The sequence below is a fragment of the Hippocampus zosterae genome, chromosome 7 (genome assembly GCF_025434085.1).
Source record: "Hippocampus zosterae strain Florida chromosome 7, ASM2543408v3, whole genome shotgun sequence".
In the NCBI taxonomy this organism is placed as follows: Eukaryota; Metazoa; Chordata; class Actinopteri; order Syngnathiformes; family Syngnathidae; genus Hippocampus; species Hippocampus zosterae.
Genome location: NC_067457.1, coordinates 26,160,422 through 26,172,567, shown reverse-complemented (window position 1 = coordinate 26,172,567; position 12,146 = coordinate 26,160,422). Strand labels below are relative to the sequence as shown.

The window sequence follows — 12,146 nt, the reverse complement described above, 5'->3', positions numbered from 1 at the left end:
CTATACAGGCACCATCTCCAAGTTGCCCTCAACTCCCACACAGGGTTAGCAAGCGGTTATTTATACAAGAATAAGAAAAACAGCCCGTGTGAGTAGCTGCTGGCAGTGTTTCTTATCATCCATCCCATTTCTGCTTTCACAAGCACTTTAGCTGGTGCATATGTTACTCTACATAAATGTGTGGCGGAGTTGGAACACTAAACCTGTATCAGAGGAAATCTCTGAGAACTAAACAGTGTGTGCATCAATGATTTTAGACTGAAATCCAATTCATTGTGCTGGTCCTTCTGCTGTACCTACCCTCACCACCGGAGGACAATATAATAAAGTCAGACAAATGAGTCACATTTTCAGTATTCATTCAATAATTGCAATATCAGTCTTTTTTTTACACAGGATAAACTATGTACAACTGAGCATTTCAACTCTGTTGGTCCACCATTGTTGTTCTCAAACGATGACACTAAATGTTAGCATGTCAATGGCATTTTTTACATTGTTAGCATTAAGCTAGCAGGCCATACGAAATTTTTAAATGTGTTCAGCTCTTGTAAAATCGAGCAAAAACAAAGGCTTCATTTACATTTTCGTTTAGTCAAAAATTCGTTACTAAAAATTCGTCCTGAAAATTTAGCCTGTTAAGATCGTCATCGCAATATGAAAATTCGGTATATTTTGGAGTTACTTCAAAGAGGAAGTCAGGTCAATCATTTTCTTGACAGTATAATCTCAGCGGCACCACTAGTCTAAACACGGCATTCTGATGGATATTTCGTTGATGAAACATTAAGCGACAAAATTCACCGTTTTTATCCAGATGGCTGCCATTTTGCCACTCAACTGCGACTTGAGAACGTCACGTGACCAACCAGAAAACCGGTGAGCCGTCATGGTCGTTTCAGCCAGTCAGTGCCAAAATGTAAAAAAAATACAAAACCCTCAAATTATTAAAACTCCCACGTTGTTGAACCTCACACCACGAAACAATCGTTCTCATAGCAAATCCTGCGACAGCCTTCCATGGCTTCCTAGTTACCATGTTTTCCCTCCTATATTTTAAAAGCCTTCACTTCCATCTAGTGGCCAAAAGTTAGACTGTAGCAGCAAGAGAAACGTTTCATTACCATAGCGTTTGATTGTTCTAATATTCTTCACACTTTCATTCAGCACATGCTTCTCCCTCTAAACGCGGGATAATATTTGTTGCATCCTTAGGACTATTGCCTTGGGGATTACAATGTGGATAAACATATGTTCTTCCATGTATGACCTGCCAGCCAGCTTGGTGCAAATTGGCCAAAAAGAGAGGTAAAGTTGTCTTCATTGAGAGTAAACGTGATTCCAGTGGACAACTACACGATATTAATGGATACAAGCTCAATTTGAGGGCAAAACAAGATGCGTATTGGTGTTTCCTTTGACACAAACCAAACCTTTATCCAGTTTCAACAGTCCGAACAGATCTAGAACACATGGACCCAAGTTTTTAGTGCATCATTTCACCCATAAAAAGGGGACATCTACAACAACAATTAGTTTGAAAATAAGTGAGTAAAAAGTGCACCTTTCTCAAACTTTCCCCGAAAAGGTTGATCAAAATATATCAAACAAGTGGCATCCGGGCGAAAGGGGTAAAGAACCGTCACTTTTATGGCTCCTCCTTTTGGCCGCGGCGTGAAGCCTGGACATCAGAGGCAACTTTGGCCATGCGCTTTTTTGTTTTCTTGGCTTTTGTCTCAGCGGGGAGCATATGAGAGGCATCATTAGGCAGTGGGCCGGCGCTCCGGTGCGCTTCGCAGTGTGAGGAGACGTCCGGGGTGGGCTCGGCATTCGCCGCCGGGCCTGTGGCCAACTGCGACTTCCCCTGATGACACGGAGCAGACGGCGCCAGTGTGTGAATGCTGGACTCCGGCAGAGCTTTGCTTTCATGCTTGGGCTGAGGACACACCACAAAAGGTGGGGTACATCTAAAAACTACTTTTTAATTGCTCGTATACAACTAGTTAGTCTCTGTATCAACTGTAAAAATAAACAACCGGGGGCAGGGGGCTGTGGCATAATCTGATGAATTGGGTTACCTACCCCATAGCCCGTTTTCTAATGTACCGTCAAACAAATATGCACATCTGCTGCATGAAAACACCCAACAATCATTCATCAGCTCTGTATGTTGCATATGGCACACACACAGTTAGACTAAATCATACACTCTAGATGTCATTCCAGTGCGTCAAGGAAGCCGACCCCCCCCAATTATTAGTATTTTTTTTTTAAAGCTTCCCAAAGGAAAGCCAACGTACCACATGTATCCAGTTTGAGTCGTCTGTGGCAGGCATTTCGATGTCTGCATCTGCCTGAGGGTGTTCATTTGGGGAGAGGAGGCCTCGTCTGTTGATCAAACTGCGGAAGATTTTTTTTTTTTTTTTTAAGTGAGCAGACATGTTCCCGTAAATAAGTGACAATGAAATGAGTCTTACCTGGGTGGCATGGGTCCGCAGAGTACAGAGCAACAGTTGATGATCAGGTTTCTGTGACTGTAGGGGTTGGTGAGGTCCCGTGCGCCGCTCTTCCCTGACCAAGTACCTTTAATCTGCAGATGGAAAAACCTCCAGTAGCCCTTCTATTAACCCCTAATAAGGGACATTTTGTGCCAATCTTTCTTTATTTTCAACTCGTATTGGGTAAAAAAAAAAACTAAATTGTCGTGTTCCTTGAATTCACCCAAAAAGACAAACCTATACACACACACACACACACACACTCTTAGTGATGAAAATGTCTCATTGAAAATGATAGAAAATACTTTTTTTAATGCTTATTTACTGGTGAAACAAATACAATTCTTCATTGGCAAGTTTTGATTTTTCACATTTGTTCATTGAGGGGAAAAGTGAGGGCAGATATTTCAATGACATTTTAAGGTTTTCAATCTCATTGAATACAGGTCCGCAATAAGACGGCAGCGTTACTCACGTCTTCGTTTGTGGTGAGGTTGGTTGCGATGAGGTACGTATGGAAGCCTGAGAGACCCAAGATGCACCAGACTGAGAAGAAACAAATCACCAGCTCCACGGCAGTGCATGGTCGAGTCAAGAAGACCAAATGCGGGTGAAAGTGAAAGTGACCGACAACAAACGTCATTTCCAAAAGGTAAAGGATATCTGCCTGGACTCTCTTGGAGGACAAGAACCAGGCTTTTCTCATCCCGAGTCCCTGAAAGGAAAAGACAACAATGGCATCATCACTACTTCCGATCCCTATCAGTGACATCCTTTATTTCGCTTACTCATTGTCAGATGAATAGCCACACACCCAAAGATGAACGCCGTCAGAAAAGAGAGTGACACGATGAAGGCATAGAAGAAACGGTAGTTTCGTTTGCCCACGCAGTTGCCCACCCAGGGGCAGTGATGATCAAATCTTTCTGAAGGACAAACCAAAGACAAAATACAGTACAGACAGCGACAAGAGTTATTCAATATTAAATTGGAAGTCTTTGGAACATGTTTTTTAAGTCATCGAAAAAAAAAGTCATTGTCATTTGAATCCTGAGGCAAAAATAACGCCGCGCGTCTCCTGTCGAGCGAAGAAAAGCTCACCCACGCAGTTGTCGCACAGGCCGCAGTGAGAAGTGCGCGGAGGACGGAACATCTTGCAGGTAAAGCAGTACTTGAGCTTGACCACCTGCTGGTTGATGAGCACCTCCTTCGTGCGCGGCGGGGGTCGGTAGCTAGCGCTGCCGGTGTTGTCTGGGAAGACCAAAAAAAAAAAGTTTGGCCCACATTTTTTCTTCTAAGATTCAATCGATATTGGCGTGCGTCCCGTTGGGGAAGTATAACACTGATATATGGATAAACTGTACACGAAACCATTCTCAGCTCCTCACGCAGAGGATAAAGAATCTATGCCTGTGAGTATTGTTATGGGTTTAGGCGTCTAGCGCCACTGTTGGCGTTCACACATTCGTTGCTTATTACGACACCCTGACACGGGGCTATTTGTTAGCCCATCATTGGCGTTTTGCATCGTTTGTTTGCATGAAGCAAAACGGAGGGATGCCAAATCACCATATTTCTCTCAGGCAAAGCTTGAGTGCCATCTCAAAGCATCTCGGAGGATTTCCATGACGTGTTTCCGCAAAAAAACTGAGAATACGGGTACCGATCTGCTTCTCGATGTCGATCGCCTCGTCCGTCGTCGCTCGAGGCAGGATGCCGGGGTCTGAGAAGGTGGTCTGAAGCAGCGTGACCAGCACAAATACAAAGAGGACTCCTCCCACGGCGGGTATGTAGCTTGTCAGGTGCTTGACCAGGAAAGGACAGCTACAATACAAGAGAGACAGCCTGGTTTGCTATGTGAGGTATACGATGCGCACTACAAAAAACATAAGACAGCCATGAACTCACTCGAATATAAAGAATAATCCACTGGTGACAAGGATGAGCCCTAGGGTTAGGGGCAGCATACCGCTCTGACTGGCCGTTATGAGACGTCCATCGCAGAAGAAGCGGTTCTTTCCAGGTAAGACCTCCCACCTCCTCCGAGGTTTTCTCAGGGGTTGAGGTAGGGGATGGCATCTGGGTTGGGGGTGGTGACCCGACGAGGTGGGCGTGGGAGTCCCAGGTGTCCTCGGGTCAATTTGCTGGTAGTCACCTTTATTCATGACAGGGCGTGCTCTGCTACTCTTAGCACGACTTTGCCGAACGAACCAGTGGCGTCATCACGTTTGGGAGCAACAGTCACGCTCACACGAGGCACTATGAATAGCCAGCTACAAAGAAGACGAAAACGCCGTCCGCGGATTTACATTCGTTATTTTCCATAGCGGACTGCTAGTTATACATGTCCCCTTTGATTCAAATGCAAAAGTGGCGTCCGTTGAAAGGGTTCCCCACCGAGCATCTTTAGCACGTTGGCCATTAATCGCTCACACAAATCAACCTATATTACTAAATAGAAGCTCCGGAAAGGAGCTCAAGCCACGGAGAAAGGCATGTCTCACCGAAGTCTTTGGCTTTCGTCCTGAATGAATTCAACTGCTTTAATGTTTACTCATCAGTGCATGCCTGTCATGCAGAAGAAACAACATTTCCGGATTGTCAACTTCGAAATAAAAGCCTTTTATGCTTGGGCTGCGATTGGAGTGTCCCCGTTGAAAAATAACAGTAAATTAACAATATTACAGATATGATTATTTTTGTAGCAATACTTTTTAACCAAGAACGGGGCATAAAGACAAATCTGAAAAAAATCCGCTTCCTTCTACATGCCTGCGCATCAAGTTAGCAGTTACCACCAAGGAATTTCGCTGATAGTAGTATCAAAATAAAAGCCAAACCTCCGAAGACAACTCCGTGATTGGTTGCGTGTCTCGGCGAATACAAATAAATTGAACCGATTCCAGCTATTCTATCATCTTTGCCGGGCCATTACGCGATGACGTGAGTCACCGCGAGTCTTTATCCACATTCAATTTGAACCCCATGAAGTCCCGGAAGCCCTACCCCATTACCTGTTTCTACTTCCCACCTTGACGCTAAGGTGCAACTGTCGAACTGTCCAAAACTTACTTCCCGAAGGACGACTACAACAAAGTTTGTCGTCTCGGGATGCATTAATAAGACATGGTGAATGAAAGGGGAAGAGTGCAGCGATCGTTTACGAATTGCTACGTGGAGGAACCGTGAATTGTAAGTCGTATTTAATGAGATACTCGTCAGTGCCGTAATGGAGGAAAAAGAGTGACGTCGCCCCCGTGGAAGTGACATTTATTATGATACGCCGACGGGAGTGTGGCCTATTGACTTTTTCCTCCCTCGGTCACTACAAACATAGTAAACTGACGAACATGCGTACTTGCTCATTTAGTAAGAAATAACTCGTTGCGGGCGAAACAGTGGATCCGTTCTGTTGACGTAAAGAACTGTGTTGATTGATTAGTCATGTCTTGAAAAACAACATAACGTCAGCCATGACGCTTTTCTCCGCCATGTTCCCATTTAAAACGAAAACAGTTCTATCCATGCATTTTAAGAACTAAGAAAAAAATAAACTTTTTTTTTGGAATAGTTTTACCCCGTTATGAAGATATGTGTGTGTATGTGTGGGTGGGGGTCATTTCTGTTGATTTAATTTCTGGGTTAGATTTTAGTGTGGTTATTTAAGGCAGGATATTTACAGTAAATTTCCTGTCAATTGGTCGGATTGTTATTTTGCGCTTGACCACTATATGTTTGGATTTGGTGCACACTTTTTTTCTTCTGAATTAATGGCCAAGATATCCATCTTAGCAGATATTCAATCTCAAGTCACTCAAAACAATGTGATCAGCTCATCCCTGGTCTCTCTTTGTTGTTCTGGAATTTATCCCCAGCGATAAACGGCGGTTCGCCATACAAGGCCATCAAAAGCAATTTTCCATGAAGTCCCGTTGTAACTCACCTCTCCGCATTTGTGTCCAGACCCCGGAGTCCGTAAGCCATGTCCGTCGGCAGTGCGGGCAGCGCGAGAGAAAGCCCGAGGCCCGGCAGCCGCGACCGAGGACCGAGCCAAAGCGGTCATCGGGGGTCTTTGTCCTACAAGGAGCGCTGCGTGGACCCCTCCGAGCCAGAATCCCCTCCGAAAGACTCCAACGGGAAGGAGAGCGACACCTTCCTGCCTTCGTCGGCCGAACTCCCGGCCGCCACGCAAAGCTGCAATCCCTGCGCTTCTCCGAGGGCCTGCGGGACTTTAATGTGCAGCGTCCTGACGTGCGGCCTGTACAGAGTGTGCCTGCGAGCCCCGTGCCTGGCGCCCATCCGGAGCGTCCCGGAGGAGCCGGAAAAAGTCAGCCTCCGCGCAGAGAATCCGGCAGAGCGCCAAGAGGGGGAGGAGGAAGACGACGCCGACTGGCTGGGGGACGTCCGCATCGCCGGAGTCAAAGTGGACAGCCCGAGGCATTACATCGACGACGACCCGGCGACCTACGTGCCTCCGACGCAGCCCTGCCACCCGTCCTTGGACGAGGTCATACGGCTGGACGACTGGGAGGACGGCGAGGAGAACGTGGACTCGCTGATCACCAAGAAGTTGCTGCAGCTCTACACCGAGTACCAGATCGAGGAGTTGGCCCGCTGCACCACCGACTCGGTGTTCCTGCGCAAGAGCAAGGCCATCAACCAGCTCATCAACTCGCTGGCCGAGGAGCACCAGATGGACGAGCAGGAGGCCGAGTGTCGGCTGGTGCGCGGCATCATCCGCATCAGCACGCGCCGCAGCAAGAAGAAGCGTCCGGCGGCCTCGCGCCGGGAGAGGACGCTGTCGGACAGCGGCAACGACACCATGAGGGAGAGCGCCTCTCTGGCCTGCGGCGGCAACAACAGTAAGTTCCGCTCGTACCGCTTCAAGTTGTTCCGGCACCTGCGCCATCGAGCAAAATCATTTTGTTCATGGCCGCCGGAGGTGAGGACGGAGTGACTTTGCCACCTGACAATTGTCTCTCCTCTCCCCCTGCGTTCAGACGACTACAAATCCAATCCCAACATCCAAATATCAGAATTGACCTCCTCTGACAAGTGTGCCCGCGACATTTGGAGGAACACTGGTGGTGAGAATTGTCCGTTATTTATTATCCGAGTTCCGTTTTTTTTCCTTCTTAACTCTTAAAGGGGACGTACTATGTCAAATGTAGCTTGTAATTGCGGGTATACAAATAGTTACCTTTCTGGAGTGCCAATCAAGCGCGAGTCCATTTTTTGTGATCCGCTTTTTTCTTTGCCGTCGTCCGGCAACGAAAGGCATCCTCGACATTTGGCGCGCAGTAAAGCATCATCTCTCGGTGCGGGGCCATCGCGACATTCCCCGTCCGTAACCTTGTGTTGTGTTTGCGCAGGTCGCGCGTCCAGCTCGACGTCGACAAGCTACACGCCCTCCCACGCCGAGACCAACTCCTCGGGCGCCCCGCTCATTCGCACATCGGTTAGAACATGAATCTGTCCACAAATGTTCTGGGGGTCCTCCATTCACGAGCGAGTTCCGCTGCTGCGGCGGCATCCGAATTTGCCCCGGAAGTCGCCATCGTCTAAGTCATTACGATCAGTATTTGAGGAAAAACAGTTTGGAGGTGAAGTATCAAACAATCAGATGTGGTCACCCAGCATTATTCTCACGCCGCCACGCACGCAAACAAGCTCACGGTTTGCGACCTTTCAACTCTGCGCCGTCGTGAACCGAGGACCGCCCATACACGTTCCCCCGCGTGGGTGCGGACCACACGTCAGCTCAGGGCTCCCCGCTTTTAGATTTAATCTACGTTTGTGCGTACCCGATTCATTCTTGGAATTGAACGCCACGTTGCCAGCAGCTCACCGTTTTTTTTTCCCCCAACATCCATTCTGTCCTCCATCTAATTGACGTCTCGTCTTATGGCCATACAGGGAGTTGCCCGCCGCATGCTAATCCTCACAAGTTGAAACGAAGCAAGCTTTTTCAGGTGCATTTGTGGCCCCGTGCGTTAACAACGCTGTTCTAAACACGCAAACGGAACTCGTCACTGTTAGTTTCTCACGCGAATGAATTGTGAAAAGTTGGGGGAAGTCATCCACCTGCATCTGGTGCTTACTTTGGACTTGTGCGCCTCTGGTTTTGCTTTCAATCAATGCGTGTGTATGTATATGTGTACATACATATAGAAAAAAAAAAGAATCCTCGTCTCACCCCTCGGGTGGCGTCCGTCCGTCCCTCATTCAGCTCGGGTCCTCTACCAGAGGCCAGGAAGCTTGAGGGTTGTGCGCAGTATCCTTGCCGTTCCCAGCGCCGCACATTTCTGGGCTGAGATGTCCGATGTTGTTCCCGGGATCTGTGGAAGCGGAGATGGGCGAGATGCGAGATATCTAGATATATGCATGCATGCAGATCACGCTCTGTTTTATAACTGTTTTTTTTTTAAAACGTCATAATTAAGTGGTTTGGAAATAAATCCAGTGGCTACATATCTTGTCTTTCGTCTACTTGTATTTAGTCATCTTGATGTGTTAAAAAAAAATACTCTCGACCAATGCCGTCAGGTTAAGTGCCCGTATTTTAAAATGCCCGAGCGAGTCTTCTGTTTTGTGAGTGGCCACATTATTACAATTACAAAACAAACAAAAAAAAACAGCTGTGTCGTTATTTGTCCATCCTCAAGGTGGTTTCTGCCTTGGGTAAAGCGAGACGTCAAACTGCGCGCATCACAAAAATATCACAATGGCCATTGGATGATTCTTTTCTTTAATGGGCTCGCTATGGAGTCACGACGAAAGGCATCCGGCATGCTAACGGACAGGTGAGAGAATAAATACAAGCTCATGATGGACGACCACGTACACAAAGCCCAGCGCCATATTTTCGTCAACGACAAACCGAGACTCGGGTTTGACACCAAAGTGCAACTATTCCAATGGCGACGAAGCCGCACGGCCGCCCGTTTCACACGAGGAAGGAGAGCGCGCGCATCTACCGGAGACGTCGGCCAAATCGCCGGGCGTTTCGCGTAGCTGGGCGGCGCTTCAATTTCCTCGACACTTCACCGCGTTGCAAACATCGACCGCGCGAAACGTTTGAAGACGGTCCGGGCGGCTCGGAGACCGCTGAGGGGATTTGAATATTTCTGGGCGGAGCGCTGCCCTAAATCGCCGGCTCGCTATTGACGCCGGCCAGGTTCCACGTCAACTGGGAGGAGGCGGCGTAGTTGAAAAGCTGTTCGTCCGGCCGAAAGCCGTAAGCGCTGACCGGGCGGTCCGCGGGAGCCGACGCGGCAAAGTCGTCGCAAAGGCTTCCCGGGTAGGAGGGGCCCAGCTCTCCGTTCTTGAAGTTGGCGTAGAACTCGGGGCTGACGGCGCCGTCCGTCGAGAGGATGCCGTCGGCGCTGTACAAGAAATCGGGTCTCTCCAGAATGTCCCCGTTCTCCATGAAGGGGTCTCCGTCGTCCCCGTAGAGTAAGGACTCCCCGGTCTCGTCCAGCTGCCGGTTCTCCACCATCTCCAGCCACTGGCAATTGTACCAGCGGAACTTTTCGTTCTGGATCCGCTTGCCCCACTCGTCGTCGTACTCGGCGATGATGTCCAGCGTGTTGTCGCAGACTTTGCGGATCTCCGCGTTGCTGTCGTGCATCAGGTCGATCAGGTAGGTGGGGGCCTGCGTGTCTTTGATGATGACGTCTCGGGTGGCTTTGTGGAAGACCATCTGGTAGAAAACGTAGACGATTTGGCAGACAAACTCGTCGTCCTCCTGCTGGGCGTTGAGCAGCTCGATGAGGGCGGGAATGATGCCCGACTTGGCCAGCATGGCCGCGCACGAGTCGTCCATGGAGACGGTGCCGATCAAGATGACCACCTCCAGAATCAAATCGTCCTCGGCGGCACCCGGTTTGAGGCGCTCTTTCAGGTAGGGCACCAAGCGGTACTCTTTGAGAACCAGCGCCCAGTCCAGGTCGGGAATGGTCAGATTGGCCAGCGTCCCCAGGCACTCGATGACGTATTCTTCGGCTTTTTCCGCGTCGATCTGAGCCGCCAGGTCCCCCACGTGGTCCAGGAACAAGCTCTTGGTGGGGCCGGCGTGCTGGGAAATGTTCCTGATCATCTTCATCAGCAGAACGTCTTTCAGTTTCACCGAGCGCTTCATCAGCATCTTCAGACCGTTGCCCTCGCACATGACTTGGGCGTTGAGCTTATTGGCCGCCAGGTTGATGCACAGCGACACCAGTTCAAAGTCCATCTTCTGATCTCCAACGTCGTAAATCATCTTCATGAGCTGCGGGATGCAGTCCGTGGTGGCAAACGCCGACTTGAAGCGGTCCTCCATGCTGATGTGGTAGAGGACGCACATGGCGAGCTGCCGCTGGGCCTCGTCGGCCAGCAGCGAGGAGAGTTTGCCGACGAGTCCGGCCCGGACCATTTGGCCGCGCAGGGCGCTGTCGAAGGAGAGGTTGAGCAGCAGGCGCAAGGTGGTGCTCAGCAGGTCTTCGTGCTCACACGGAAGCAGCGGGGCCAGCTTCTCCACGGCGAGCGCTTCGGCCATGTCGTTCTTGTTTTCCAAGAAGATGGAAAGCTTCTTGAGGAAGGAGACCGCGACCAGAAGCAGCTCTTCGTCCTTCCTGTCCAGGATCTTCACCAGCATGCTCACTATGTTCTTGTTCCTCATCTTGAGTTCCGTGTGCGTGTCCTCGGCGAGGTTCAGCAACAGACACAGGGAAACTCGGAGAAGCTGCTCCTGCTTGGCCAGAAGGCTTTGGTACTTTTTCAGGGACTTCTCGTGCTCCTTCCTCAGACTGGGGTTCTCCGAGAATTCCTCGTAGGCCTTCCTCTTCCTTTGGAGCTCGTCCTGCCACAGGTCGTACCTCTTGAGCTCGTGTTCAATGATGCTCATACACAGGGCCCCGATCTTGAAATGCGTGACCAGTCCGTGAAACTGGGAAAAACTCGAGAAGCAGAAGAAAATGCAAATGATGGTGGTTGCCAGGTCCACGCTTTGCTTCCAGTCCTCCCTCAGGACCCGAGCCAGCGCGGCCAAAGCCATCTCGTTCTGCTTGAGTTCCTCCAAGTTGTCCGGGTTGCGGGCCAGCTGGAAGATCAGCGTGGCCCCCCTGATCTTTTCCTGCATGTCCTCGTACAGCAGCTCCAAATACTCGTCGATGTTGTTGATGTTCACCTCCTCGTTGAGCTCGACGCCGGCGCAAGGGGCGAAGTCTCCGGGGGAGCTCTGTTTTTTCTCCCGCTCGTCACTTGACGCTCTGCGGGTCTGAAGGTAGAACAACAGTTGCTCGACCTCGTTCAGCTTCGACGGGTGAATCAAATGACATTCTTCCACCACCTTCCGAGCCAACGCCGAGGTATCGGTGTTCGGATTCAGGCTTCGCAGGCGAATGATTTTCTGACACTCTTTACGACCTCCGACCATGGCGTCGCCCTGCTCTCCGAGTATCGTCGCCTCTACTTCATACTGGACCACGATGGCTTTCTCCGTGGGGTGGACGTCGAGGGTACATCCCTTCACTTTCCTTTTAAGATAGCGCGAATCTCCCTCTTGCGAAGCGTCCATTATTCCTCCGCTTGGATTTCTCTAGAAAGATCCACCCGGCCCTGACGTCACTTCCGTAACAACACAAGCCTTCGCTCTATTGGTCGTTTCCG

General features: G+C 49.7%; 4 protein-coding genes across 5 annotated transcripts in view; 2 read left to right on the top strand and 2 right to left on the bottom strand.

The window, feature by feature from the left end:
• The window catches only part of s100v2 (S100 calcium binding protein V2), a 50,016-nt gene extending 49,982 nt beyond the window's left edge, over positions 1 to 34 (top strand). The window contains exon 4 of the mRNA XM_052070261.1: positions 25 to 34. The gene's annotated coding sequence lies outside the window, so the exon portion shown is untranslated. The remainder of the gene's footprint in view (positions 1 to 24) is intronic.
• Positions 35 to 1,292: 1,258 nt separating this feature from the next.
• On the bottom strand, positions 1,293 to 6,580 carry LOC127603671 (palmitoyltransferase ZDHHC18-B-like). 2 transcript variants are annotated; one of them, XM_052070173.1, is made up of 10 exons: positions 6,442 to 6,580; positions 4,407 to 4,771; positions 4,162 to 4,322; positions 3,600 to 3,749; positions 3,287 to 3,424; positions 3,162 to 3,213; positions 2,974 to 3,076; positions 2,478 to 2,590; positions 2,301 to 2,400; positions 1,293 to 1,936 (listed from the first exon to the last, which is right to left on the bottom strand). In XM_052070173.1, exons 2-10 carry the CDS (start codon positions 4,661 to 4,663, stop codon positions 1,649 to 1,651), a joined length of 1,362 nt encoding a protein of 453 aa, XP_051926133.1. In that variant the 5' UTR covers positions 4,664 to 4,771; positions 6,442 to 6,580; the 3' UTR covers positions 1,293 to 1,648. The 2 variants fall into 2 exon arrangements, with proteins under 2 accessions (XP_051926133.1, XP_051926134.1); XM_052070174.1 differs by lacking the exon at positions 6,442 to 6,580 and having other exon boundaries at positions 1,293 to 1,864; positions 4,407 to 5,378.
• Positions 6,481 to 8,971, top strand: kdf1b (keratinocyte differentiation factor 1b). Its single transcript, XM_052070199.1, has 3 exons — positions 6,481 to 7,360; positions 7,499 to 7,585; positions 7,871 to 8,971. Exons 1-3 carry the CDS (start codon positions 6,481 to 6,483, stop codon positions 7,966 to 7,968), a joined length of 1,065 nt encoding a protein of 354 aa, XP_051926159.1. The 3' UTR covers positions 7,969 to 8,971.
• Positions 8,972 to 9,229: 258 nt separating this feature from the next.
• Positions 9,230 to 12,112, bottom strand: kifap3a (kinesin-associated protein 3a). The gene has a single exon (XM_052070124.1). It carries the CDS (start codon positions 12,052 to 12,054, stop codon positions 9,643 to 9,645), a length of 2,412 nt encoding a protein of 803 aa, XP_051926084.1. The 5' UTR covers positions 12,055 to 12,112; the 3' UTR covers positions 9,230 to 9,642.
• Between the last annotated feature and the right edge of the window lie 34 nt (positions 12,113 to 12,146).

Coding starts and splice junctions, on each gene's coding strand:
- kifap3a (XM_052070124.1), bottom strand. CDS start 12,054: ATGGACGCTTCGCAAGAGGGAGATTCGCGCTATCTTAAAAGGAAAGTG.
- kdf1b (XM_052070199.1), top strand. CDS start 6,481: ATGTCCGTCGGCAGTGCGGGCAGCGCGAGAGAAAGCCCGAGGCCCGGC. Junction 7,361..7,498: donor GGCCTGCGGCGGCAACAACA/GTAAGTTCCGCT, acceptor CCCTGCGTTCAG/ACGACTACAAATCCAATCCC. Junction 7,586..7,870: donor CATTTGGAGGAACACTGGTG/GTGAGAATTGTC, acceptor GTGTTTGCGCAG/GTCGCGCGTCCAGCTCGACG.
- LOC127603671 (XM_052070173.1), bottom strand. CDS start 4,663: ATGAATAAAGGTGACTACCAGCAAATTGACCCGAGGACACCTGGGACT. Junction 3,750..4,161: donor CGACATCGAGAAGCAGATCG/GTACCCGTATTC, acceptor TGGTCTTCCCAG/ACAACACCGGCAGCGCTAGC. Junction 3,425..3,599: donor CCTGTGCGACAACTGCGTGG/GTGAGCTTTTCT, acceptor TTTGTCCTTCAG/AAAGATTTGATCATCACTGC.